This window comes from Strongylocentrotus purpuratus, unplaced genomic scaffold, assembly GCF_000002235.5.
Source record: "Strongylocentrotus purpuratus isolate Spur 01 unplaced genomic scaffold, Spur_5.0 spur5_contig_861, whole genome shotgun sequence".
Taxonomy (NCBI): Eukaryota; Metazoa; Echinodermata; class Echinoidea; order Camarodonta; family Strongylocentrotidae; genus Strongylocentrotus; species Strongylocentrotus purpuratus.
Window position 1 is genome coordinate 4,698,744 of NW_022145570.1, and position 27,110 is coordinate 4,725,853.

The following is a 27,110-nucleotide window of genomic DNA, read 5'->3' on the forward strand; positions in this document are numbered from 1 at the left end:
TAATGCATGCAAAGCTAAGTAACTTATGATTCGATTGATGGACATCTCGGGACTGTAAGAGTAATTTAAAATCAAGAAATTCTGTTTACAAATCAGTTTTCCGACATCACATTTAGTATCTGTGTAAAGTGTGTGTGGTCGTCGTCATGTCGGCCCAAGAACAGATGCGGAAAATGCTCGATGAGCTGATGGGGACATCTCGAAATGGTAAGGTCCAAACCTAGGAATAGGTAAAAATAGCCTAGAGGGGTCTAGACTCTAGCCAACATTTCCCTAAAAACAAAGTCAGAGACATACTTTCGTATCCATTTTGGACCCCTAGCTCCGGCTTTGAGATACCCCACTAAAACATAGACTACCAACAAATCAACTTGATCTTTATCAATTGTTCAAATAATGGTCATGATATCATTGTCTATTTTTTATCCCTTTCGTTTGTTGGAGTATTTTCCCTAAATAGTAAAAACAAAGTCAAAGACATCATTAAATTAGATCTATGATATTCACTTTCTGACATTGTTTCCTGGCAAACTGCTGCATTAATGGGGTATCTCAACGCCGGAGCTAGGGGTCCAAAATGGATACGAAAGTCACTGAAAGTACACTTGCGCCTTTTTGGCGCTTTGCCACGAAACAGTGTCAGAAAGTGAATATCATAATTAAATGATGGGCGCTTGTTCAGAAGCCTAGAAATTGACTATTCAAAATTTGACCTGTAGACCCTATCTAAGTTCAGCGCGGCGTGGAGAAACCCTACTGAAACATAGATTCTAGGCCTACCCAAAATGTTTAAAATGAAGTAAAAATTCATCAAATGTCCAAATAAAGATCATGAGTTAAATTCCTCATGTTTATTGCCTGTTTCGTGTCAATTTTCTTGTTATTTTTTGGGAAAACAAATAGTAGGAGACCCTAGATCTATACACCTTTTCAAAGGTTTCACGGCAAACCACTGCAAGCAAGTTCATAGGCCTACTGATGGTGGGTTGCAAGCGCGCGCCTGTGTGAAGTTATCTATCGTAATGATAATCTGAGACATTACGGTAGATTACTTCACACAGGCGCTTGCCTGCCCGCAACCCACCTTCGGTATGCACTTGTGCAGCGGTTTGCTGTGAAACCTGTGAAAAAGTGTATAGGCCTACTAGAACTAATATCAACGTTTATCCAAAAAATACTCCAAAATCTACACGAAACGGGTAATAAACATAACAAATTTTAACTCATGATCTTTATTTCGACATTTAATGAATATTTACTTCCTTTTAGGTATGTTTTAGTAGGGTATCTCCACGCCGGAGTTACGGGTCAAATTTTGGACCCGCATCCCTTCGTCAGTATACGGATTACGGTATGCAATTGTATTATTATTAATTTATGCAATCAATTTTAGCGAAATCCCTGCGCAAGCTTCTTTTTACACGTTTTTTTCTTCAATTCTGTAGTCTGACTCTAAGCCTGGTATTGATGATGCTGTGTTTTTATGTTTTGCATTTCTGTCCTCTTTTTTTCAGGTGAAAATGCAGGACGCTTTCACTTCACAGATCCAAAGGTTTGCCGCTCATTCCTGCTCAATTGTTGCCCACATGACATCCTTGCTAGCACGGTAAATATCAAATCTTCTTATCAAATTCTTCAATGTCCGTTTGTTTCTAAATGATTTGCCATTTTATTTCATATTTCGTCGTTCGAAATTACATGAGATCCCGCCAAGCGCATGCGCAGTCAATTCGCCGCGCAATTGAATTTTACAGGGAAAGTAACTTTCCCTCAGCAGTCAAAATACCTAATTTTCGGCGTTTTTTTCGGACCACCGGTTTCGAAAAAATACTTCATTAGGGAGAGAAACTCTCCTTTTTCATGTTTTTGGAAGACTTTTGAGAATCTGTGCTGTTTGTATATCAAAAATCGAAGTTTTGTTCCGATTTCCGTACACGATGGCGTCTCCGTCAGGCAGCACCAAGCAGAAAACCAGCGAAACGCTGAGCACGGCTAAAGCCGGAACTTCCCCGGGCGAAACCGCCGCGGGCCCCTCTACGAAGCCTGAGCCAAAGCGCTCATCGGCAGTGAAATCCTCCGATACGAAACGCAAAAGTGTCTTGGCAAAGCCTGCCTCGAATGAGTCTAAGAACTCTGGGCCTAAAAAGAAGGGCAAAAAGCCTGAAGAAAAGGAGGACTTCACGGATTTACGAGGAAGACTTGACAAATTGGAATCCTTAATGGAGAGAATGGTGGATTTTTTGCCTTGTCAATCTGCAACTCGCCCCACAGGGGATACAGCTGCGACGAACGTGAGATTTCGTGAAGTTGAACATGATGATGATGATTTTGAGCATATTGACACTGGAAACATGGGCCAATGCCCTACGTCATATGACATTGGCAGCATGGATGAGGGTGATGTCAACGAAACTGTTGCACCAGGTTTAGACCAGGAGAATGAGGACAAAGTTCCTGCCCTGGCTCAGAAATTTGCTATCCCTACTGGGGTTGGTGGCGCGATCCACGATGATTTAGCAAAGTCTGCCATGTACCTCATGTCCCACCAGCTAGAGGAAAATGTGTTGGAGGAAGCTGGAGGGAAATACCCTCCTCCAAGCAATTGTACTCCACTGTGTTGCCCCAAAGTGAATGCAGCAATATGGGAAAACCTATCCTCGCAAACGAGAAGCCGTGATTTGAAACTGCAAAGAATCCAAAAGCCTTTGACAAGGGGACTCACAGCTTTTATTCAAACTCTGTCCCCCGATAGCCTATCTGAGACACAACAGGATGCATTGGCATTGCTGTGTAACACAAACTTTGAAATCAACTGCTTACGCAAAGATCAGATTAAGCCAGACTTAAATGCCAAGTACTCACATCTTTGCAAACCTGCCACACCAGTGAGTCAGTACTTATTTGGCGATGACTTAACAAAGAGAGTCAAAGATCTTACAGAACAACAAAAAGCTGCATCTGGCGTGGTGCGTGGACAACGTACACCCCGCCCCCAGTACCATCCGTACAGGACGCAAGCGTCCAGCACTTTTCAATACCGCAGACAAGGATGGAACCGTGCCGCCGGCACATCACAAACTTTTCCAAGTAGCAGGCCCGCAAGTGGGAACTACAACACGCCTTTTTTAGGCCAGCGAACCCAACGAGGCAGACCATACAGAGCTATGCCTCACACCCAGACGATGAGCATGGGAAAACAGACCCAATCCTTCCAGCGGCCACAGGCAGCAAGGAGGAAATAGCTACACCATTACCCAAAGAGGTAAGTAGCACATATGAATATTGTGAGAATGTTAATGCTCCTTCTACTTCATGTACATTACAACAAGAATGCATCTCAAATGTGCCTGTTGGAGGTCGATTGATATATTTCTATCGTAGATGGCGTGAATTAACGTCAGATCTATTTCTGCTATCGGCAGTGCGAGGCTATGAGATCGAATTTGATTATTCGAAAGGGGTTCCCTCAAGAAATAAGCCCCTCTACGGCTACAAAAAGAGCCCTTTAGAAATAAATCAGATTACTAAAGAAATCTTGGCTCTACAAGCAAAAAACGTAATAGAACCTTGCTCATTTGAAGAGGGAGAATTCCTCTCAAACATCTTCACGAGACCCAAGAAAGATGGGGGTACTCGTATGATCTTAGACTTATCAGAGCTTAATCAAAGTCTGAATGTACAACACTTTAAGATGGATAACATCCACACTGCCAAGCACTTGATTTCTCCGCACTGTTATCTTGCATCAATCGACCTCCAAGATGCTTATTACTCCATTCCAGTAGACCCAAATAGTAGAAAATACTTGAGGTTCATGTGGCAGGGTGAGCGCTGGCAATTTGCAACCTTACCTAATGGGCTCAGCACAGCCCCCAGACTGTTCACAAAATTGCTGAAGCCAGTCTTTGCCGAACTGCGACAAGCAGGTCATACAGTCATAGGATATTTGGACGACACCATAATTATTGGTGAAACAAAAGAAAAGCTGAAAGAGAGTGTGAGTGCAACAACCAAGATCCTCTCAGAATTAGGATTCCTCATTCACACTAAAAAATCAGTGCTCACCCCAACACGTGAACTAGCCTTTCTTGGCTTCATTCTTAACACTGAGAGTATGATTGTTAAATTGCCTCAAACAAAGGCACAAGAAGTGAAAGATTTATGCCGTGAATTAATGGGCACGTACCTCCCATCAATACGAATGGTAGCACGAGTGATTGGGAAGGTCATAGCAACTTTCCCTGCGGTTGAGTATGGCCCCTTATACTATAGATCAATGGAAAGGGACAAAATTGCAGCCCTCAGACAAAACAGGGGTCATTTTGACAGAAAGATGAAGTTGTCCCTTGAGGCAAAAGAGGAGTTAAAGTGGTGGATGAACAATGTTTCTATGGCCTCCTCCCCAATTGTTAGGAAAAAACCTGACTTAGAATTGCACACAGATGCCAGTGGCCTTGGATGGGGAGCTACTGACCTCCAGAAGCAAACAGGGGGTCGTTGGAATGAATTTGAGGCAGAAAGGGCACGAAACAATGAAATAAATTTCCTGGAAACCCTAGCCGCTGGGTTGGGGATAAAATCCTTTTGCATGAATAAGCGTAACGTTCATGTGATGGTAAGAATAGATAATACCACTGCAGTGGCTTATTCAAATCACATGGGAGGCTGCAAGTCCGCAATGTGTGACAAGATGACGAGAGAAATTTGGCAGTGGTGCATTTCTCGAAATATTTGGGTCTCCGCAGCCCATGTACCTGGTCGGCTCAATACTATAGCAGATGAAAGATCCAGGAAATTTAATGATCGAACAGAATGGAAACTAAACAGACAAGTGTTCGATAGAATAGTTTCCCACTTTGGTGTACCAGAAATAGACCTGTTCGCCTCGAGACTAAATGCTCAAGTAGAGAAATATGTCACTTGGCACCCAGACCCTGGGGCTTTTGCAGTTGACGCATTTACGCTAGATTGGAAACCTTTTGCATTCTATGCATTCCCACCGTTCTGTATGATCCCCAAATGCTTGCAAAAAATCAGAGAGGATAAAGCTAGAGGGTTACTTCTGGTCCCTAATTGGCCTACTCAGGCGTGGTTCCCTCAGTTGGTTAGCATGATGGAAGGAGAGCCACTGTTTATCCAGAGGCAAGAAGATTTGCTACTCCTTCCTGTGTTAAACACCACCCACCCTCTTAATGCTAATATTGACCTCTTATGTTGCAGGTTATGCGGCAACATTTTGAGAATCGGGGACTAAGCAGACGAACAGTGGATATCATTACAGCTTCATGGAGAGCATCAACCTGCAAGCAGTACCAAGTGTACATCACACAGTGGCGAAGATTTTGCCACAGCAGGAATACGAGTTACCTCCAAGCCGAGGTGGAAACGGTACTAGAATTCCTTAGTAGTTTATTTCATGACAGGAACCTTAGCTACAGTGCGATCAATACAGCTCGTAGCGCTTTATCCACTTTTCTGATTCTCGTTGACAGTAATCAGACAATAAGTACTCACCCACTTATAACCAGACTGATGAGAGGTGTTTTTCAACTCAGACCTGTCGTACCTAGATATACAGAAATATGGAATATTAGTCCAGTCCTCAATTTTCTAAGAAAATTGTCTCCAGTAAACTCCTTAAACCTCAGAGATTTAACACTCAAAGTATGTATGCTAATGGCTCTTGTATCGGCACAGATAGTGCAAACCTTGCATATATTGAAGACTAACAAGATGACCCTGAAAGGGGGCTTTGTGGTTTTTCATTTGGATGAACACTTGAAGCAAAGCAAACCAGGAAATACAGATTTTAATTTTAAATTGGAAGCATATCCACCTGATAGAAGATTGTGTATTGTAAAATATGTGAAACATTATGTCCAGCGCACAGGACCACTTCGTGGGAATGAGAACTCATTCTTTGTAAGTTACACCAGACCTCATAATAGAGTAACAACTCAAACCTTATCTCGCTGGATCAAGACCTGCTTGCAAAGAGCAGGTGTGGATACAAACGTTTATAAGGCTCATTCAACGCGGGCAGCATCAACTTCAGCAGCTGCCAAGGCAGCACTTCCAATGGACCAGATCCTAGCCCGAGCAGGATGGTCTTCAGAGAAAACGTTTAGGAAGTTCTACAGGAAACCTTTTGAAAACAAGAGAAACTTTACCCAGGCAGTCTTACAAGATAGCACACTGCTTTAAGAACTGCATCAGAAGGTTTTTCAATAGAACTGGCATTAAGAGACCAGCTGTCTATTTAATAGAACTGGGATTAAGAAACCAGATGTCTAGAATAAACTAGATACAGAAACGAACAATGTTTTTGCAACATTATGACATCTTATATATGGACGTCTTGTATGTGAAATGTTTTGCCACATGTATGAACAGACTACAATAAATGTCAAATATGGTGAGTCATTGATTAGAAGCATTCAATTCAATCTGCATAATCAGTGTTCACTTTTCCGTACATGTTGGTTGTTCCAAATGTGACTACTATGCTTCAAAATCTCATGTAATTTCGAACGACGAAATATGAAATAAAATAGTAAGATTAAACGAGAACTTACCGTTTGAAGTTTGATCTTTATTTTATGAATATTTAGGAGGAAGTTATTACATGCCCTCCTCACCCACCCAAACTTCAAACTTAAGTGTAAGTTCCCTGTTCCTTACTATTGAGAGTAGCCACATTTGTAGCTTTGAATATTGACTGCGCATGCGCTTGGCGGGATCTCATGTAATAACTTCCTCCTAAATATTCATAAAATAAAGATCAAACTTCAAACGGTAAGTTCTCGTTTAATCTTACTATTTTTCAAAACTTTGAATTACGAGGTAATAATTGAGATTTCCAAAACAAAAAGAAAAAAAGGAGAAAGAAAGAAGCTTGTCTTTCCTTTCAACCAGGTTAATACTGATAGAGGCAGAAGGGTCGAGGGAAAATATAAGAGAGAACTTGTTCAGTGAATGTTGAAGTAAAATCTGAAAAAGGAATACGGTATCAATCTTTGAAGTTGTTTTGTCCCAGTGTAGTAGGTGCTGACAAACAAATTTGAAAATATTTTTGTTTGCTGTGACAGTACAAAGCTCTGACATCGGCGCAAGCCCAGAGATGTCAACCGTAACGGTTTCACCGTATTTGTTACGGTTTTAATGCTCATGTTACGAGGTTACGGGAAACAATAAATAAAAGTACATTATAGCGAATGACGCCTTATCACATAGCCTCCGTACACAGCGCTGCTTGTCGCACGCATTTATTCATAAGTTCACTGAATTTGACTACACTGAATAGGCACTTTCGCGCACATGGTCCGTCCGCCGCCATCTTGTTTAATTCCGAAACAACACGGCCGCCGTCAATTCTGCTTTGGTACTAGTATGCTACGTGCGGTCGTGCGTTTTTGGGGGAGCATCCATGGTGGTGGATGATCGTGGGCGCGGCGCCCGCAATACCCATTCAAAATATAGTAGCAAAGACTTCGGTGATTCAGCGGGCGCATTGCAAGTGCGGTATACAGTGTGTTGTTGTTCATGAACGCCGGGCCCAGCGGCCTGGGCTGGTGTGTCTGTGGCATTGGTGAGTGTACGTGTGCGTGTGTAGTATACAAGTTCTGCCATTCTGACTGTGGATTCGAATTTGCCATTCGACGCTTGAACAAGGTGTTTTCTTCCTGAATATTATCATGGATTTACTCAAAAGAGCTAGTAACCGAGGAGGAGATCCTTTGACTGCAAACAGATTTTTAAAAACGTTTTTATGCAGTAAGAGTGATTGGGTATTTGTGTACGTTTTGCTCGAAAATTATGCTGCGGTGTCTTGTGTTCCGGAAAGACCCCCATTTGTTACGGACAAATGTGGTAAATGTTACTGACAGCCATCCTATAGGGTTGGCATCTCTGCAATCTCCAGTACATAGACATTAATCCTGCTGCAGAGGGGCATATATACTTGAAGCCCAACATCAAAGTTAATCAAGTACAAAGAGGAGGTTTATTTGTAACGGTTCTAAGATGCAGACTGATGACAGTTTTTGAGGGTCGGGAATTGCTATGACTTGTCCTAAGAACAGCTTTTGAAAAAGGTTTTAAAAATTGGCGGCCATGCACACACAGCCAAAATGATCCTGATGCCCATTACCTACATGTAAGGCCTAAAAAAAAGATGTTGTATTGACTTTTGGGACCAACCCAGAATTTTGTTAATGGACGGTCTGCTTTTTAATTTAATTTTACCGTTTTTTAGAAGAAAAAATGGTATTAAAGCATTCAAAACTGAGAAATATCAGCCCAAAGAGGGAGGTTTAAAAAAAAAAGTAAAATAGATTTCCGACCGATCGACCCATGTTTTTGCACCTAAAGGGCAATACATCTTTTTTTTAGGCCTAATTATAGTAATGACCAATGCTTAATTCTGAAACTCATGATTTGAAGTACTAATGACCACTTTTGTCACTTCATTATCTTATACATGTATTTGTTCCTTATTTCATCTATTTCTATTAACGTGATATAGACCGTATGTATTTCTTGTAATTATGTATTTTCTTGAATAAATTATTGTTACGCCAGTGGAAATCAATTTCTATGTAACATGTTTGCAAAGACAAAATAAAAAAATATCTTGTCTCTTTTATCTTGTTACAACTGGCCACAAAACAATATTATTGATGAATGATACTAATGTGAATGTATCATTTGCTTGATAGCGTGCTGATCTAGGTGCGTGTTCCAAACACCATGACCCTGCTTTGAGAGCTGACTATGAGCAAGCTGCTAAAAACAAAGACTTCGGATATCACATTGATGTAAGTATGATACGTTAATGTCATGAGCAAACGGGTTCATCAAACAAAACACTGAATAACCTGAGAGGTCATCTTTAATGATATTTAAAGCCCCACCGCACTACTTAAAGCTACTTGCGCCCTCTATATAGCAAACAATGCCTAATCGGTGCCTGTTGGTCCCCCATGATCCCCTTTTTCTTATGTTAATTGAGAGCTGATTTGATGAGATAACCACCTGTCAGTGACCTTGTAGGGAGGTCTAATCCTTCCTGGCCAAACTAGTGCAGATGGGCTTTAAAGGGTGTCACAAATCACAAACAATTATTCACATGTGCAACATACAGTGATACACTACAGAGCCTAAGTGGACACAGCTGTTTTTACAAGACATTAATGGAATTTGGTTTGTACAGAGGCTCTTTCATAATTTTGTGGGCTATTTGGGGAAATGTTTTTTTTTCTTTATGTGTATTTGGGGAAATGTTAGGGACCATACCCAAGACTCAAGACTGGGCCCCTCTTTAGCAATGAAAAAGAAAAGAGTAGTTTAGACTTTAGAAACAAGGACATTTTTACTAGTCTGGCACCTAGAGATGGCTATGTTCACTTCACTTGCTCGTAATTTCATCACATCTTTTTCAATGCATAATTCAACACGACCATTCATGACTTCACATACATGGATTAGGTTAGTAGGTTTTTCTTTTATAAGCTCATGATACATGATACCTGAAATTCATTTTCTGCTTCTAAAATGCAGAAATTCAGCACCATTTGCAGATAGATACATGGACAAAATTATGATCTTTTCAATTAACATATATTCTCACAATGTCAAAAACTTAGGTATTTTCTTTCAATCTTCAATGTCCATGTCTAAACAAATTACTGCTTTGTGTAAATCGCTTAACTTTCATTTGTACAATATCTCTAGAATCAAGAATCTGTTGACCTCTGATGCGTGCCATCATGTCGTAAGATCATTAATCCTCAGTAGAATAGACTATGCCAACTCTCTTCTTTTGAATGCTAATGTGACAGACATTCAAAGATTACAACGAATCCAAAATCGTGCTGCCCGGGTTGTTTTGGGAGGGAGCAGGTATGAATCAGCATCTCCTCTACTTAAGCAATTACACTGGTTAACCGTAAATAACAGAATCATATACAAAGTTTCCCTAATTGTCTACCAATGTTTGAATAATTGTGCACCAATGTATCTGTCTGTGCTTCTACATACTCCTCCTAGACTTCAATACAACCTCCGCTCTTCTAACGACCCCACGCTCCTCCGATTACCACGTATCAATTCAAGATCGGGGGAGTGTAGTTTCTTTTATTATGGCCCCAAAATTTGGAATACCCTCCCTTTCGACCTCCGTACCTCTCCCTCAGTTGAAATTTTCAAGAAAAAACTAAAAACGTACCTCTTCAATAAGTAAATTGTAATTCTAATATTTTTGTTTGTTATTATAATTACTCTTTTATACATGTATTATCTTGTGTTTACTATGTCATTATTTCTGTAAAGCGCTTCGAGCAATTCGTTGGATGTTGCGCTATATAAAAGACAATTGTATGTATGTATGTATGTATGTATTCTATTTTTATACACGTTTTGATAATTGTAATTTCTTGCCAACAGAAACTGTTATAATGCTTTTCCTTCATACATCGTGTATCATGTTTCATGTATATATGAAAGTTTCCTGGGAACAAGTTACGTATGCAGACTGGATTCCAAGTATTGCAGTTCATTCATTAATAACAGGTTTATGGAATAACTCGTCACTAGGTCCCCACCAAGGAAACGTCCATAAATTTGAATATGTTTAGTTAACCTGTCTACTGCAACTTTAGGAGATCAGATGGGGCCCAGATTTGATCATTTGACTATCTTGTATGAGGGTGTTCTTAGTGGTAATACAGTTTCTGTTAAAAACATGGCAATGATTTATGAATGTTATCTTTTTCTTCTTTTTTTTCCAGGCTACACAGCATCTGCAGTCTTTCATTGCTGACTGTGATCGGCGTACAGAGAACTCCAAGAAACGCTTGTTAGAAACCCAGGAAAGCCTTAGTGCTGAAGTCAACCACAAGGTTCGTAAGCAATCTTTTCAAACTCTTTTTCAATTTTGTGGACATTTTTCTTTTCTTCATTTTTTTTCTCAGTAGTATCTTTCTTAAGCGATAGATTATCCAACATGTCATTGTTTGGACATTAGTACAGGGTATATCCAGATTGTGGAAGGAGCTCAAAAACAAACAAACGAATAAACCATGAATGAGAGAACAATTTTTTTTTATGTGGTCTGTAATATTCTGAAATTTATACTCAAATCATAAATTTTCTAGTGTAATTTGTCAGTTTTTCGCAGTTGGTAGCTCAGTGTTTACCATGTTTTTATATTTTTCATGAAATAAAAATTCCCTTTTTACTTAAACCAGTGCACATTCTATTCTTTAGATAGTGTTTATTGTAAACATTGCACTTAGTCAAATGAATATTCCTATCAATTCTATTTCCTGCTATCCATGCTGGATATTCCCTTTACATAAGATGTTTATATTCCATGATTTATGTCCAAACAAGTGTTTAAGCCAACATCTGAATTCATTTTACTCCTTATGTTTTTTTTTAATTTAATAGAATTTGCATGTTTTCTTTTTTTCTCCCTATTCACCCTTATTTAATACAGTCATTTCTTAGCACAAAGTAGTGAGACCTTGAATTTTATCAGTAATAATCTATAAAATCAACCCCACCACAACTTCAAGTAAATAAAAAAATAATCATAAGTGTATTTACACATTACATTTTCCCCCAATATTCAATATTTGACACCTACATTTGTCCATGTAAAGTTATTCGGATCTGCTTCCTTAAAAGAATTAGAAGGAAAAAAAGATGCCATATTCTATCCCTGTACTGCCATTACCCTTTGGAGACCTTCGTCACGGACAGTTGTTGATACTCTGTTCGTCCATTCTCTCCTCCGGACAGATATCATCACTTCAAGGCTTCATTTGAAAGCAGCGCTTGCCTTTAGTGCCATGTTAAAGGAGTTTGTAAGTTGACAGCAAGAAAAAGAAATATAATAACACACAATTTCTGAAATACATGTGCTTAATGATTCCAACCCCTTTTGATCAGTGTAGTTGATACACTTGTATTGCAAATCCCTTCCTTTTTCTTATTAGACATGTACATAATAATTTGTTGACATCCCTCTCTTTTACAATATATTAAGAATGTTCAACTTGTTGATGGCCAATGTTTAGTTTTATGATAAGCTGCTCAGCATTTTATTATTCGACACTAACTTTCTTTTATTTTATGGTAGTGGGGATGGTATTTGTGACTTTCTTAGAGCTTCGATTAATCCCAAGAGAGAGAGAAATAGAAAGTAGAAACCTAACTAAATTGCCATTTCAGGCCAAAAATAAACTAAACCATCAACAAGTTGTCCTGTATGATATTGATCAGTTAATGATGATGTATTCTTCTAGAACCGGTTAAAGCATTATTTTGAAGTCCTCAGTAATCACAAACATGATGAGCTTAGATACTGCAATTTCCTGTTGCACTAGTGTATACGGCACAATTCCTCAAACATATATTCAGAAGTATTACCTGTTCCTAACTCTCTTTTACCCAAATAACCCAAACACATTCTGAATACTCCAGTGATATATTCTGACCCCTGGACAAACCTCGGCGAGTACCCTTATTACAGTAGGAGCTTTGACAATTCCTTCTGTTATTCTTCCAGGAAATCTGTTGTTCATTTGTAGTGCTCTAATGGCATTTCACACTCAAAGTTTCCCCCAAGAGTGCGCAGACAATATATGGGTACGTAATAAAAAATAAAAAAGCAATGTGGGGCGGCATCACGTGAGTATCAATTGTTGATATCGTAGTGTGATAGAATCGATTGTGAAACGTCATCACCGTCATGCTCCAGATCTAGAGCACTGGAAGAATGTAAGGAGAATGAATAGCTGGCTTGGCTTGGCGGGCGCACTTTGTAAGTGAACACATTGAAGACATATTTCATCTGTTTCGTATACATGCAATGATTGATTTTTATGTTTGAAAGACAGATGAGAGGAGAATGCTTTGAGAGACGAGGGCCCAGTGCAAGGCGCTGATAGTGTATTACACACTGAACCACACCAAGTCATTATGCATTTTACTTACTCAGTTACCTGTAAGGAAGGAAGGACCTTGTGTTTCTGTATTTACCTAGCGAGAAAAATGCATGACATTCAATTACTGGGGAGAAAATAATAACGTTGGATAAGTGTTCAAGGGGCTCCAATATCACCTCGGCTCTATCAAGGCTACCGTTTTCGGTATTCACAGCATTCAAGAATTTTCTTCTTACTGGCACCCATGTAACACCTGGGTGGTGAGTGGAAAATGTAGATTGATACTTCTAAAACACTGGGAACAAAAAATTAAATAAATAACTACCCTCAGTGCCCTGATTTCAAAGGTTGTCTAAACGCAAACCAAATGTCTTCTATGCATTTGTTTTTACTCAAACCAGAAATTATTCCACAATAATGGAAATAGTCTTTTAAATGGTAAATTAGGAATGCAAGCTCCTTCTTCCTCTCAATGAGAAGGCCATACACTTCCAAACTTCGTCAGCATCATGAGTTAATCAGCCAAAATTGTTTTATTTGTCTGAAGTTGCAATCCATTTTGGAACATTGACAACACACTTTCTTTCATTCATTTGACATTGGCTTAAAATATGCATGACATGCGTATTTATATTACCCCCTTGTTTAGTCCAAGGAGCAGCACAATTCTCTTTCATTGACAGTTTGCACAAACCTGTATCAGAATGAAAAGCAATGTGGATGCCAATTTTCCCTGTTCAAACTGGGAGTGGATAGGAAATAATGATCATTTAACGTCAAGTAAGAACAGTTTTTGTTTTGTGTAGATGATGAAATAGCCATATATCAGATGCAATGCACTTGTATTCCACTCAACATTGCTCTGTATATTTGACTCGTCATCTTGTGCTTGTACATTTGTGTGGCCATCGGTATTCAATTTGTCAAAACAAAAGAAAAAGGTTTATAAGAATGGGTGTCCACGTGCATGTGTTTTAATCAGGTCTTTCCGCAGAGGTAAAGCCACATCTCACCTCGGACTGTAATTGCTTGTAGCAGGATGGAGAAAGATGGACTGTTAGGATGATATGGAGTGGAACAGGAGCTAACGGTCTACAGGCATCTTGTTTCATCTTAAAAATACAAAACACCTCGAAGGGGCTATGCAGTTGCCGCCTGTATCGCATCGTTATTCATGAAAGTCATCTTGTTTCTTCAGAAAACTAAGATGAGCAAGATGAACTCTGAAAATGAAGAGAAACAGTACAACATGTATTTCTAAGTAGGACTCTGCTGCTGCCTTCATTCTCCAGAGCCTGCATTTATAAGTGCCATGGGTTCAAACAGGCAGCAATCAACATGTTTGTATAAGAAGAAGCAGCACATGACTGTTGAATCCTCCAGGAGCTGCTGGGATGACATCACAATGCTTGTATCTTGTGTGTCGTAAAGCTTTCACATAACCTTTGAACTGAGAAGTGTGTTGATCTTTCACCAGGCATAATGAAGTGCTAATAAAATGGAAGTGTGTGGCCTTTCACCGTATACCATGCATCCATATATTCACTGCCATTGATTGATACATTGAATGGTTGACTAACACCTGTTTGTTCTTTTTTTCTCGTGTTTGTATCTTGCCCCTGATCACTCCTCTGTAGGCTGATTGTGTTCATGAGATGGCTGAGATGCTGGGTAAGAAGATAGCTGATGCTGAGAAGCACGGAGAGGAAGGTGACGTAGAGAAGTCTATGGAGGTCATGGCAGAGGTGGAGGAGATCAGACAGAAGAAGATAGCAGCAGAGGTAAGCCAATCACAGGCCTGATAATTACCCAATTTAAATTTGGTTTCCTGATTATTATTTTTTCTGATTTAAGCCCTGTATTCCCTATTTTCCCCTTATTTTTCCTACTTTTTCCCAATTTTCTTTCTCAAAAGGGGGGAATGTTGACATTGCCCCCCCCCCCTCCTGAAGCCTTTTTTTAATATGGGAGGGGGGGGGGTGGTTGTTTAGTGCTTACTATCACCCCTGCAATCACTTCCAGGTTGTTGCCATCCTAGCCTTTTACAGTGAAACCACCTGAAACGACCACTTGTCTATAGATGCCACATTTTTGGTTTCTTTTGACAATCGTTTTTCATCGTTCTCTCATTTTATTATCCCCTTGTCGACGAAGTCGGAGGGATATAGTAACGCTGCCGTCCATCCTTCCTTCCATGCGTGCGTCTGTTCGTAACAAATTTGGTTTCTGATCGATAATTTCAGTAATAGTCGGGTCAATAAACGGTAAAAAACACCCCAACCCCAAAAAGATTGCAACAAAAGGTTTATCCACGGTTTCTAGTAGTATTCGACCTCAGGGATAACATACTAAAAAGTAGACCAAAATCGAAGGTTCAGAAAGCTGTTTTTTTTTCAAGATGGCGTCCAAGATGGCCGCCGATACCTTAAAATGGCCATAAATCACTTATTAGTCATCCTAGAGACATAAGTTTGGTGTCTATCTCATGGTTTCGGGGGTCAGAGAATCCATTGAGACAAGTAAGAATGGTTTGTGATGGTCTACGAAACCCCAAATTCCAATATGGCGTCCAAAATGGCAATAAGTCACTTATTATCCATCCGAGAAACATAATTGGGGTGTCTATGCTACGGTTTTCGGGGTCACAGAATCCATTAGGATAAGTTAGAACGTTAAGCAGTGGTTCAGGAAACCACAAAATCCAATATGGCATCCAAAGGGCCACAAAACCACTAAGATTTCTCAATAGAGGGCGCACTTTATGAACAGGAAATGAACTTATAATGATTCTCTCTCACCCTAATGGCGTCACTGCACACACACACTGTTACATGTAGTCCATAACCTCTGCATGTATAGTGAGGTGTGCTACAAGCAGTAAAGAAGTCGCAATGAATCAACTTAAGAAGATTACTAGGTGCAGCCTCCGTATTTGACATCAGTGGAACCAGATGATTGTCCTTTAATTTCCAGCCCCAGTCTGTGACGTCCATATCTTCTCACTCTCCATCCATGCCATGACTTGGTAGCCCGGGCAATTTCTTAAGTTGATTCATTCCGACTTCTTTACTACTTTCCTGAACCACTGCTTAACGTTCTAACTTATCCTAATGGATTCTATGACCCCGAAAACCATAGCGTAGACACCCCAATTATGTTTCTCGGATGGATAATAAGTGACTTATTGCCATTTTATGTTATGGCGGCCATTTTGGACGCCATCTTGGATTTTCGGGTTTCGTAGACCATCACAAACCATTCTTTCTTGTCCCAATGGATTCTCTGACCCCCGAAACCATGGGATAGACACCAAAATTATGTCTCTAGGATGGATAATAAGTGATTTATGGCCATTTGTAGGTATCGGCGGCCATCTTGGACGCCATCTTGAAAAAAAAAAGCAGCTTTCCGAACCTTCGATTTTGGTCTACTTTAAGTATGTTATTCCTGAGGTCGAATACTACTAGAAACCGTTGAAAAACCTTTTGTTGCAATTTTTTTGGGGTCAAACCATATCTTGACCTGACTATAATGTTTGACGGATTTTAATGAAATCAAAATACAGGCTAAGTTCAATTCCGGAGTATGTAGGTCAAAGGTTAAAGGTCATAGCTCATTAAATATGCGAAAAAATACACAGCTGGTTTCCGATCGATAACTTTAATTATGTTTGACAGATTTTAATGAAATTTGATATGAAGGTACATGGTAACAAAACACAACCTAAGTTCAATTTCGGAGTATGTAGGTCAAAGGTCATAGCTCATCAAATATGCGAATCTGGTTTCCAATCCATAACTTTTGTATTGTTTGACAAATTTTAATGAAATTTGATATGAGGTACATGGTATCAAAACACAGCCTAAGTTCAATTTCGAAGTATGTAGATCAAATGTCATAGCTCATTAAATATGCGAATCTGGTTTCCGATCCATAACTTTAGTATTGTTTGACGGATTTTAATGAAATTTGATATGAAGGTTCATGGTATCAAAACACAGCCTAAGTTCGATTTCGGAGTATGTAGGTCAAAGTCGGGGCTCAAATTAATTTTTGTCCACGGGGGCTCTTATTTTAATACAAATTTCCATTGAATTGGTACCCATGAAACTCCTAAATTCCTTGGTATTTTATCATTATCATTTATTTAAGTCAGCATTTTCCCTCTTAGAAATTTACTTGTTACATAGCTGTATACTTTTATCCCCCTGATCAGTGGCGGATCCAGGGAAAAAAAGAAGGAAAAAAAAAAGGGGAAAGATTTATTTTTTGTTGTTGAAAAAAAGGTTCCTTTCCCACTTGTATCACAGAGACACAACAGTTTAAGTTAAGTCTAACGTTAACATTAATTTGTTATTAAAATGTAGAGTACAGCCCTTGGCCTTAGGCCTAATTTAGGTCGTAACTGTTACTGTTTGAAAATCTAAAGTAAAATTAGACGGTTTACATGGTTAGACCAAGTAATTAAGAAAAAAAAGTTTACCTGTCACTGAGACCAGGTCAATCAATCTTTTAGATGCAATATTAGGGTCTAACGTAAGTAGATATAAGGTAGATGCAGGCGCGGATCCAGCGGGGGTGAGCGGGCCTTGCCCCCCCCCCCCTTCCGCAAAAGAGAGAGAGAGAGAGATAGAGAGAGAAGGAAAAGAAGGGAAAGGGAAAGAGGAGAGAAATGGAAAGAAAGAAGAGGAAGAAGGAGATCGGGGGGGGGGGGGGGTGAAAGGGCCTTGCCTCCCCCAATAAAACAAAATAAGAGAGAAGGAAGGAAGGAAATGGAAAGAAAAAAGGGAAGGAAAATTGAGGAAGAAGTAAAGAAAAGAAAGGGGATATCAGTTGCAATTTTCCCGCCAACAAGTTGCGGATGGGGGTGGGACAAAAGGCCTTTGCCTCCCCCCGCCCCCGCCAAAAAAAAAGAGAGAGAAGGAAGGAAAAGGAAAAAAGGAGAGCTAAAAGGGACCAAAAAAAGAGGAAGAAAAAAAAAAAAGGTGAAAAGAATTTTGATGCGGTGTTCGAGTAGAATTCTGTGAGATGATGATATACTTTCTTGTAGCTTGATGTGACGAAGTGTCTCTATCCAGATATCTGTTGAAAGTATTATAGAATATAGACGCCTGAAATGACCTTCTGCTCGTAACCGACAAGTCACCGCATTAAAATTAAATTGCAAATAGTGTTCAACAACACGATGGTGGATGAAACTTTCTAATATAAATATATGACCCTCAGACCATATTGTTTCATTATTTTTTATTCAATCAATCAAGGTCAAAGAATTGATTTACAATCGCTCTTCAATTTATTATTTCACCTTTTAATGTACTTTCATTCTTATGCATCACGAAAGAACACTGAATTGGATTCTTCAATGTTTGTTTTGATTAATTTCCTTCTCCCTGTTTAATACTGATAATATTTTCAATTTTTCTTAATCAAGGCAAAATATTATTTTCATATTTTCTTTGTGCAAGACAGGGAGAGTGACACAGAATATGTTAAGTGAGAATTATCGAGTACAACTATGAATTGCATCCTTTTCAATATTATTCAGAATATGAATATGATAAATCCACATAATACACCAACGCTCCAACCATAGCCCATATGCCAATGCACCATATTTATCAAATATGAAAAGATTTTTAAATGAAATTTGAAGAAAAATCAAAATTACAATGCACTGACAGGCATCAGTTGAAATAATGAATTCTCTGTGACTGGCTTAGCACTAGTTTCTGAGGGACCAGTCACTGAAGAGGAGATAAAGGGAAGGAAAATTGAGAAAGAAGTAAATAAAAGAAAGGGGATATCAGTTGCAAATTTCCCGCCAACAAGTTGCGGATCAGGATGGGGGTGGGGCAAAAAGCCTTTGCCTCCCCCTGCCCCCGCTAAACAAAATGAGAGAAGGAAGGAAAAGGAAAAAAGGAGAGCTAGATGGGACCAAAAAAGAGAAAGAATATTTTAATAATTTTAAAGGAATGTCAAAGCTTTCGCGTAGGAGGGGGGGGGGGTGGAACCAAATTCAGACAAGGATTAAGAGTCAAGAACGGTACAACGATTCGTCTTCTTTCTCTAATACTTTAATGAAACGTCAAATCTTCCGCGCTTCGTGCTAGAGGGGGGGTGGGGCTGGCTTCAGACAAGGATTAAGAGTCGAGAACGGTACAACAAATCGTCTTCTTTCTCTAATGATTTAATGAAACGTCAAAGCTTCCGCGCGGACGGGGGGGTAAAATGAATTCAGACAAGAATTTTTTCGAGAACGGTACAATGAAACGTCTTATTTCTCTAATAATTTAATGGAACGTCAAGGCTTCCGCATATCGCGCTCGAGGGGGAAACTGAATTCAGACGAAGTTTAAGAGTCGGGCAACGAATCGCCTTCTTTCTCTAATAATTTAATGGAACGTCAAAGCTTCCGCATATCACGCTCGAGGGGGAAACTGAATTCAGACGAAGTTTAAGAGTCGAGAACGGGCAACAAATCGCCTTCTTTCTCATACGTCAAAGCTTCCGCATATCGCACTCGAGGGAAAAACTGAATTCAGACGAAGTTTAAGAGTCGGGCAACGAATCGCCTTCTTTCTCTAATAATTTAATGAAACGTAAAAGCTTCTGCGATTCGCGCAGGAGGGGGAAAGCTGAATTCAGACGATGATTATTATGGGTGATGAACGTTATATGGCATCATGCATTCTCATGAAAAATGAAAACAATCAAAATTTAATTGTTCTTAAGTTATTTTCTTGTTCAAGGAGAACATACAGTATCACCATCAATCAATAACAATGATTATGTAAGTAAGAATATTTATTCTTAAAGTTTGTGTAACGGTTGTAATGGTGGACACCAAGCTTTTTGAGTTAAACTGCCCATAGAAGTGCACGTGTCATTCATATTTTTTATAACATAGTTAGCAACTATTCAAGTTTGTAATTTTGTCTCACTTCACAGCAAATACATAATAACATTTTCTAAGAATGAACCATGTTTAGGCATATTTTAGAGGGTTTCATTTTTAAGCATTCATGTCACTTTCATTACCAAGTATTGTGATGAGTCACGTTAGACAGCTAGAGATAGGCAATCCTGAATGTTATGAATGCTTTGAAAACGGCTGTTGAATGAAGAGTTTCATTATGTGAAGTTTCTTGCTTTGCTGTAGTATGTTTCTCCTATAACTCATGATGTGCTTTGATACCTTCCACAGGAGGAGCTAAGGAACTCCATGCCAGCATCCACCTACCAGCAGCAGAAGCTACGGGTCTGTGAGGTGTGTGGAGCATACCTTGGCTTGCAGGATAATGATCGCAGGTTGGCAGATCATTTTGGAGGAAAGCTTCATCTTGGATTCATTGAGATCAGAGAGAAACTCCAATGGCTCTTGGTAAGATAAGGTCCTCTTTAAAAGAAAAAGTCCTCAAAAAGTCATGTCTCTTAACCTTGAAAGCAAAAGTAGCCCCTCTGCAGTCGGAATCATTTATTACGTTTAAGGTTAACACATCTTGTCTTAACCTTTGTCAATGAATGCTTGTAATGTTTATAAAATGTCCCTTTGTGCACAAATAATATCTCGTCATCATCCATACTCTTATGATAAAAAAAATGTCAACATCAGAATATCTAATGATGAACTGTGTGCGATTAATGAATGACTTCAAAGACATTTTTTTAATGACAGAAAAGACAACAGCTGGTGATTCACAGGATTTTATTCTTTTAAAGATAAACTTGAGTTCTGGTAAAAAATGAAAATGAATTCTCACAGAATCAAACAAAACTTACACTGAATGTTCATGATTGCAAATAAATGTCATTTGCCAAACAATTTGGTAGAAAATGTATACTGGCTGAGTAATGAGCATAGAAAGATAAGGAAATCAAGGTTGGTAGCCCGACACAATTTGTGTAGTCCCATATACATCTTTCTGTGTACAGTGCTTGTTACTTGATTTTGATGACTCCAGAACCTTGCAGTACACACCAATACTTACATGCTACAGGATCAACTTTTTCTGATCCATTCCACACCTTTTCTTTGACAATACAGTCACATGACAAGAACTCAACTTTATCTTAAATTTGCCAATTGCTCCTATAATGGGGTTTGTTTCTCTTTACAGAACTATTCTGAGCAGCAACGAGAGCAAAGAAGGATGGAGAGAGAGCGAGATGACGAGGAGGAGCCTAAGAGCAGTAGCAGCTATCGTGACAGACGAGACAGAGGGGACAGAGATAAGGAACGAGAGAAGGACCGTGACAAAGAACGAGATAGGGACCGAGATAGGGACCGAGATAGGGACCGAGACAGGGACCGAGATAGGGACAGAGACAGGGACCGAGACAGGGACCGAGATAGGGAAAGGGAAAGCAGCAGTCGCAACAGAGACAGAGATAGGAATCGAGATCGGGATAGAGATCAGGATCGAGATCGGGACAGAGATCGGGATAGAGAGAGAGACAGGAGAAGGTATGTCAGGGTTCAGACTCGTTCAGATATGAGCTTCTTATGTGTTTAAAAGAGATATCTCCTTTTATTTGTAATCTGGAATAGATGTATGATAGATTGATTGATTCTAATGATGAACCAATAAAGGTTGTGAAGAGGTACGCAACGTTTTGTCTGGCAACCGACGATATCACATAATTATTTGATAATAAATTTTAAAACTGCGAGTCATAAAATATCTTGTATCTTTATTTTCTTAAATAGATATAGTTTTAGTATTTTTCAATAGGATATGTTCTATGGTAACCTCTTACTTGCATATATTGATTTGCTTGTCGCAAAAGCAATCTTCAGTTTCCTTTATTTCATAAATTCTTTGATGTCATGTTTTGATGCAAAATGGATGTTTGTAACATTTGTGCTACAACTATCTTAGATTTTGACATTTTCAAACAATTTGAGTGATATTAACCCTCATAATTTATTTTGGTAATTCAGGATAAAATCTTACGGATTGTAACAAAGACTAAAGTATATAGCCGATAGTGTCAAAATCATGAATTTGCCTTTCACGGTTTTGTGAAACAGGTTGTCTGCTACAAGATATCTCTGTAGGTCGTGGACAAGGATATTACTGTCATGGAGCTGGTTTCATGAAATGACACCCTAGGTGTCGTTTCACAAACCCATCCTAAGTACAAGTTCACCGACATCTCATTGAAAAGTGTGTTAAATTTAAAACATGTGTTATAATGGGTGGCCAGCGAACTTGTACAAGTTCACCGACATCTCATTGAAAAGTGTGTTAAATTTAAAACGTGTTTTATAATGGGTCACCAGCGAACTTTTACAAGTTCTCCAACATCTCATTGAAATGTGTTTTTTTTTTAATTAAAACATGTGTTATAATGGGTCACCAGCGAACTTGTACTTAGGATGGTTTTGTGAAACACTACCCCGAACTTCTGAAGGATCATTGATAAGAGTATTCTGTTTGTTTGTCTTTCAGATCTAGATCTAAGTCTAGGAGCAACCGTCACAGACGCAGCCGGTCTAGGGACAAAAAGAGGTGAGGATCTAATAGAACTGACAATTAAAATATCACCAAGCTTCTTGAGTTTGGGTATTCCAAAAAACAGTAGGACACTTGTATCCTGCTTTTCTTGTGACAAACTAAATGTATTTTGTAGCGTATCAAAAGCATTTTATTTAAGGTTTGTTATACTGTTTTCACACTGGCGATATTTTGCTTAACCCCGTACTATAGGTGGGGTTAAGGGGGGTCTTAGCCCCACCTATAGTACGGGATTAAGCCTATTCCACTTTCTGTTCAGACTGGTTTTTACCAAAGTGGGCTAAAGTTGGCTAACCCCACCTATAGTACGGGGTTAACTAACCCTGCAAAATAGCAGGGCTAACTCCGCAATTGTGGTGCTAACTCCTGCTAACCCCGCAATTGCGGTGCTAAGCAAATGAATGAGAACAGAAACGAAAAATAGTCCTGTACTACGCAGTGGAGCGTATCACAGCTGGCCAGATGCGAAGTATGTCCAATCATAACATTAACGATATCCGGGGTTAACGAAATGCAGTGAGAACAGCGGGGATTTTCTTATTCCGGAATAGGCGCTAGTACGGGACTAAAACAGCGGGTGTGAAAAGCCAAAAAAATAGTCCGGGGTTAAGGATAGTACGGGGCTAAGCAAAGTACGGGGTTAAGCAAAACCAGTGTGAAAAGAGTATTACAGTACTTTACTATCAGAAGGTACCTGTAACAGCAATTCGTATTTCTCATTTCAACTATCCTATGCCACAAGATGAAATTTCAACCTAGATAAAGCTCTCATGTACACCCTGTACAGGTAAAGATAGACATAAATGTGCTTTGTGAGCACTTGACCGTTTGAGTGACTACACAAGCTCTTTGATGTTTGTGTAGGGACTACACCATTGGCTTTGCTCTTTCATCCTATACGTAGTTCTTGGTTTATAGAAAACATCTTTTATTCTATGTTGCCTTTATCAGGTCTCGATCCAGGTCTAAGGACCGCGACAGGAAAAGCAACAGAAGCAGAGATCCTGACCGTGATCGAAGGCATAGGTCAAGGTCTCGAGATCGCGATCGACACCGTGATCGACGCCACCGCTCGCGTTCCAGGGAGCGTAGTAGTCGTCATTCGCGATCCCATTCCCACGAGAGTGGAGAAACCAAAGAGGAACCACGTGTGAAGGAAACCAAAGTGTCTGATTACGAAGAAGGGGAGATGAGGCAGGATGATTATGAAGCTCCGCCCACGGAGATGAAGACGGAGACGAAGAGAGAACGGATGAGCTCTCCGGAGGATGGTGAAGATAGAGAAGACGAGAAAGGGAATGAAATGGATGAGAATCCTGAAGAGGATGTAGCTCCTGCATTTTGAGCTAGTTTCGATGATGCATTCTGCAATGATCTTGCTCACTTGTTTTTCAGGTGTATTTGCCATCCATTATGGTATCTTGTGGTCATGTTACCCATCGTTAAGAACTAATCAAATGCTTTTGATTCCTAGTCCAATAATGTAATAGGAGTTATTCAATAAGCACTTGTCACAGATTTTGTATTCCTTTGTGTAGTGTGAATCCAAAGTAATTGTGAGCATGTGTTGATATGAAAAGTCATATCCAGAAACCAAGCCAAATATAAACATAATAGCTCTATACCCTTTAACAAAAGGAATGTGTATGTTTTAATATACAAGCTTTGACTTTATTTACCAATACTTGATATACTTTTAGACTTAATTTTTGCTTTTCTCCTTGTGTATATATTTCATACCACTGTATCCTGGATGTGGGATCTACATTTTAATTGATATTGTGGTTTGTTTATGTATTCTATTGTCCATCTGCTCGCAGCAACTTTAAGTAGTAGCCCAATATCTTGTCATTTGTCTCAGTTTTTCATAAGATTAGTGCCAATGCTCTACAGATGTAGTAGTCTTAAAACTTTCATCAGGCAAGCAAGTTATGGTCTCTTTTGTGTCCTAGCGTGCAGTCAGAGCTATACTTGTAACGCTTTGGAGATGGATTAAGACAAGACGTTCAAAATTTTGGCAAATGATGTGGGCAAGCGGTTGTCAGTTTACACAAAGAATGCATGTTTGTGTCAATCTTTTGACAACACACTTTCAACGTATTGTTGTGAACAATATCCCTTGAAACTCTATAAAGCATTGAATGTTTGGTGACTTAGGTTCATATTAAATAATGCAAAATTTACACAGATGACAGGTGGTAGAGAGAAAAGCTTGATAACAGTTATTATAACATCGAAATAGGAAAAGAAATTAATATAGACACCTTTTACCTTTGGACATGCAATGAAGTGTATTATACATACTTGACAGTTACATAAAATCTGATGTTATATTTCATTAGTTTCTTTGAAAACTTGTTTCTCTCAAGAGCAGAAGTGTAAGAATTAGTTCTGTGTAACTTTCGATTAAATTTTTTAGGTGCATGAAACCTGTTATATTTCTGTATCTTCATTGTTCTTCAAACTATTGCAACTTTGAGAAGCCGGTCACAGTGATTGGTTTTGTGTAAGTTTTTATTTCAAATCCTTTGAAACTTTGCAGAACACTTTGTCGTAAGCAGAATATAAATCTCTGCAATAAAGCAAGATGGTAGCATACATGGCAATATTTTCACTGTTTTAATTTAATTTAATAAATGGCATTCTATGTGATGTGATCTGAAATTCTGAATCGGCATGGACAATGTACATTGATTAAGGTAGCAGTTTTACTATGTACATTTTCCTTTCAAAGTGTGTTGTGAGTTTTCATTTTCCTTTCTCTATGCATGGTTCCACACTAATATATGCCTGATGCCCTTTGACACGCAGAATTGCATTCCAGACCCCTAAAACTCTTTAATTTTGAAAGTGGCCCACGTGCACATAACATCTCATAACTTTAGTCTAGACCCGTTTGTTTCAAAAAGAAAGTTATTGGTGAGTCCTGCTGTGTTTATATTTCAAAAACAGATGATCACTAACTCAAGTCTTTTGGTCCCTCGGCTTTTTTTTGCTTCATAATGATCAAGACTCATTGTTCATCTACACATCTTGTTTTATATGTAAAATTTAAATGTGTATCATATTCTTTTTTTCTGCAAACAACAATAATTTCATTTGTAAAATGATGTATTATGTTGAAATTGCACATTTCCATGCTTATGCAATTATTATTCTCTGTGTTGATATTGTACATTATTCTGTTACAAGTCTCACCAATAAGCTGCTTTAAAAAGGTGAAGAAATATAGGCAGACTTATTAACTTGGAACCCATGAAGTTTTAATGGCAAATTTCAGCTACTCAGAATAGAATACTCGTAGTAATACTTCTGCTTCAACATGACACAAAACAGTTGCCGGTACATCTAAATTCACAACGGTCCGTGGCTGCTCTTCTATCATTGTTTTTGGATACATTGCATTTGAAATGCTAGTTGAAATTTAAACTTGTTGTCATGAATTATTTTCCCGATTTGATTCCCATGAACATGACTAAAATAGATTAAAAAGTGTAATGTTGTTCTGATGAAATGATTAAACTGATTGATATCCTATCTGAATGAAAAAGGTGGATTTGTTGCCTGTATACACCTTCATTGGAAAAGTAATTTAGAATTTAAGGAGTTTATTGTAAGCCAAAAGACATTATCGTCTGGTTCAAGCCAGAAATGTTTTGACTCCTACACTGTAGCTCTGAGTTAAAGGGGAAGTCCACCCTGAAATTAAGTTAGTTTTTTAAAGGAGTAGAAAAATGAGAGAAACAAGTCAGTGAAAGTTTGAGCAAATTCTGATTAAAAATAAGGAAGTTAGGATTTTTGAAGTTGTGATCAATCAAACACAAATTGGCAACTCTATGACGTATCATGCGAGCTCAACTTCCATTTGCTCAGTACTAAAAAAATCTAAATTTTCATATTCCCTCAAGAAAAATTTCAACCATACATGCACCCTAAATATAATAATTGCAAATATGTTTCTATACTCCCCCTGCAAGGAACAAATATATATTCCGTCATCAATAACGAAGAAAACATGATTTTATGGAATATTATGCACAAAGCAAATGAAGGAGAGCTCGTATAATAAGTCACAGAGTTGCCAATTTGTATTTGATTGATCACAACTTCAATAATTCATAACTTTCTTATTTTCATTCAGAATTTGCTCAAACTTTCACTCACCTGATTTTCTTATTATTCTGCCTCTATCGAAACAAATTTATTTTGGGGGTGGACTTTCCCTTTAACCCGCTTCTAGCTCTGAACATGCATGTATGATGTCTGTATGTAAGCATTACATACATACATACATACATACAGCCATAACCTGAGAAAAGTCTGTTCAGCAGCTAAATGGGCTAGATGGTTACCTGTTTGAATTCTTTGAATAAGATTTCTTTCCTTTGAACAATTTTTTTAATGTCTGTAATTTGCTCTGCTGCCTTACAGATTGTTTAACACATGGATGCATTTGAACATTACATCTTGTAAAATTCTGTAGCAGCTTTTAACGTTTTGGCAAGTCGTACACGTAGCTTTTTTGTCCCATATGTTATTAAAAACATCAAGGATTTCAGTATATCTGATGGTAGTATCAAGCCGATAGCCCTACTAGAGTTAAACCAGAAAAAAAATCAAATGAAATGATATTTTTGTA

General features: G+C 38.7%; 2 protein-coding genes across 3 annotated transcripts; both read left to right on the forward strand.

Annotated features, from left to right (window-relative positions):
• Positions 1-25,373, forward strand: LOC115919100 (putative RNA-binding protein Luc7-like 2). Its single transcript, XM_030999685.1, has 9 exons — positions 1-207; positions 1,515-1,606; positions 8,718-8,816; positions 10,788-10,898; positions 14,588-14,731; positions 20,158-20,334; positions 21,071-21,417; positions 22,406-22,465; positions 23,423-25,373. Exons 1-9 carry the CDS (start codon positions 147-149, stop codon positions 23,814-23,816), a joined length of 1,485 nt encoding a protein of 494 aa, XP_030855545.1. The 5' UTR covers positions 1-146; the 3' UTR covers positions 23,817-25,373.
• On the forward strand, positions 1,926-5,389 carry LOC115929745. 2 transcript variants are annotated; one of them, XR_004066708.1, is made up of 2 exons: positions 1,926-4,368; positions 4,431-5,389. XR_004066708.1 is itself a non-coding variant. In XM_030999696.1 (2 exons), exon 1 carries the CDS (start codon positions 1,938-1,940, stop codon positions 3,240-3,242), a length of 1,305 nt encoding a protein of 434 aa, XP_030855556.1. In that variant the 5' UTR covers positions 1,926-1,937; the 3' UTR covers positions 3,243-3,262; positions 5,221-5,389. The 2 variants fall into 2 exon arrangements, 1 of the variants encoding a protein (XP_030855556.1); XM_030999696.1 differs by having other exon boundaries at positions 1,926-3,262; positions 5,221-5,389.
• Positions 25,374-27,110: the final 1,737 nt, after the last annotated feature.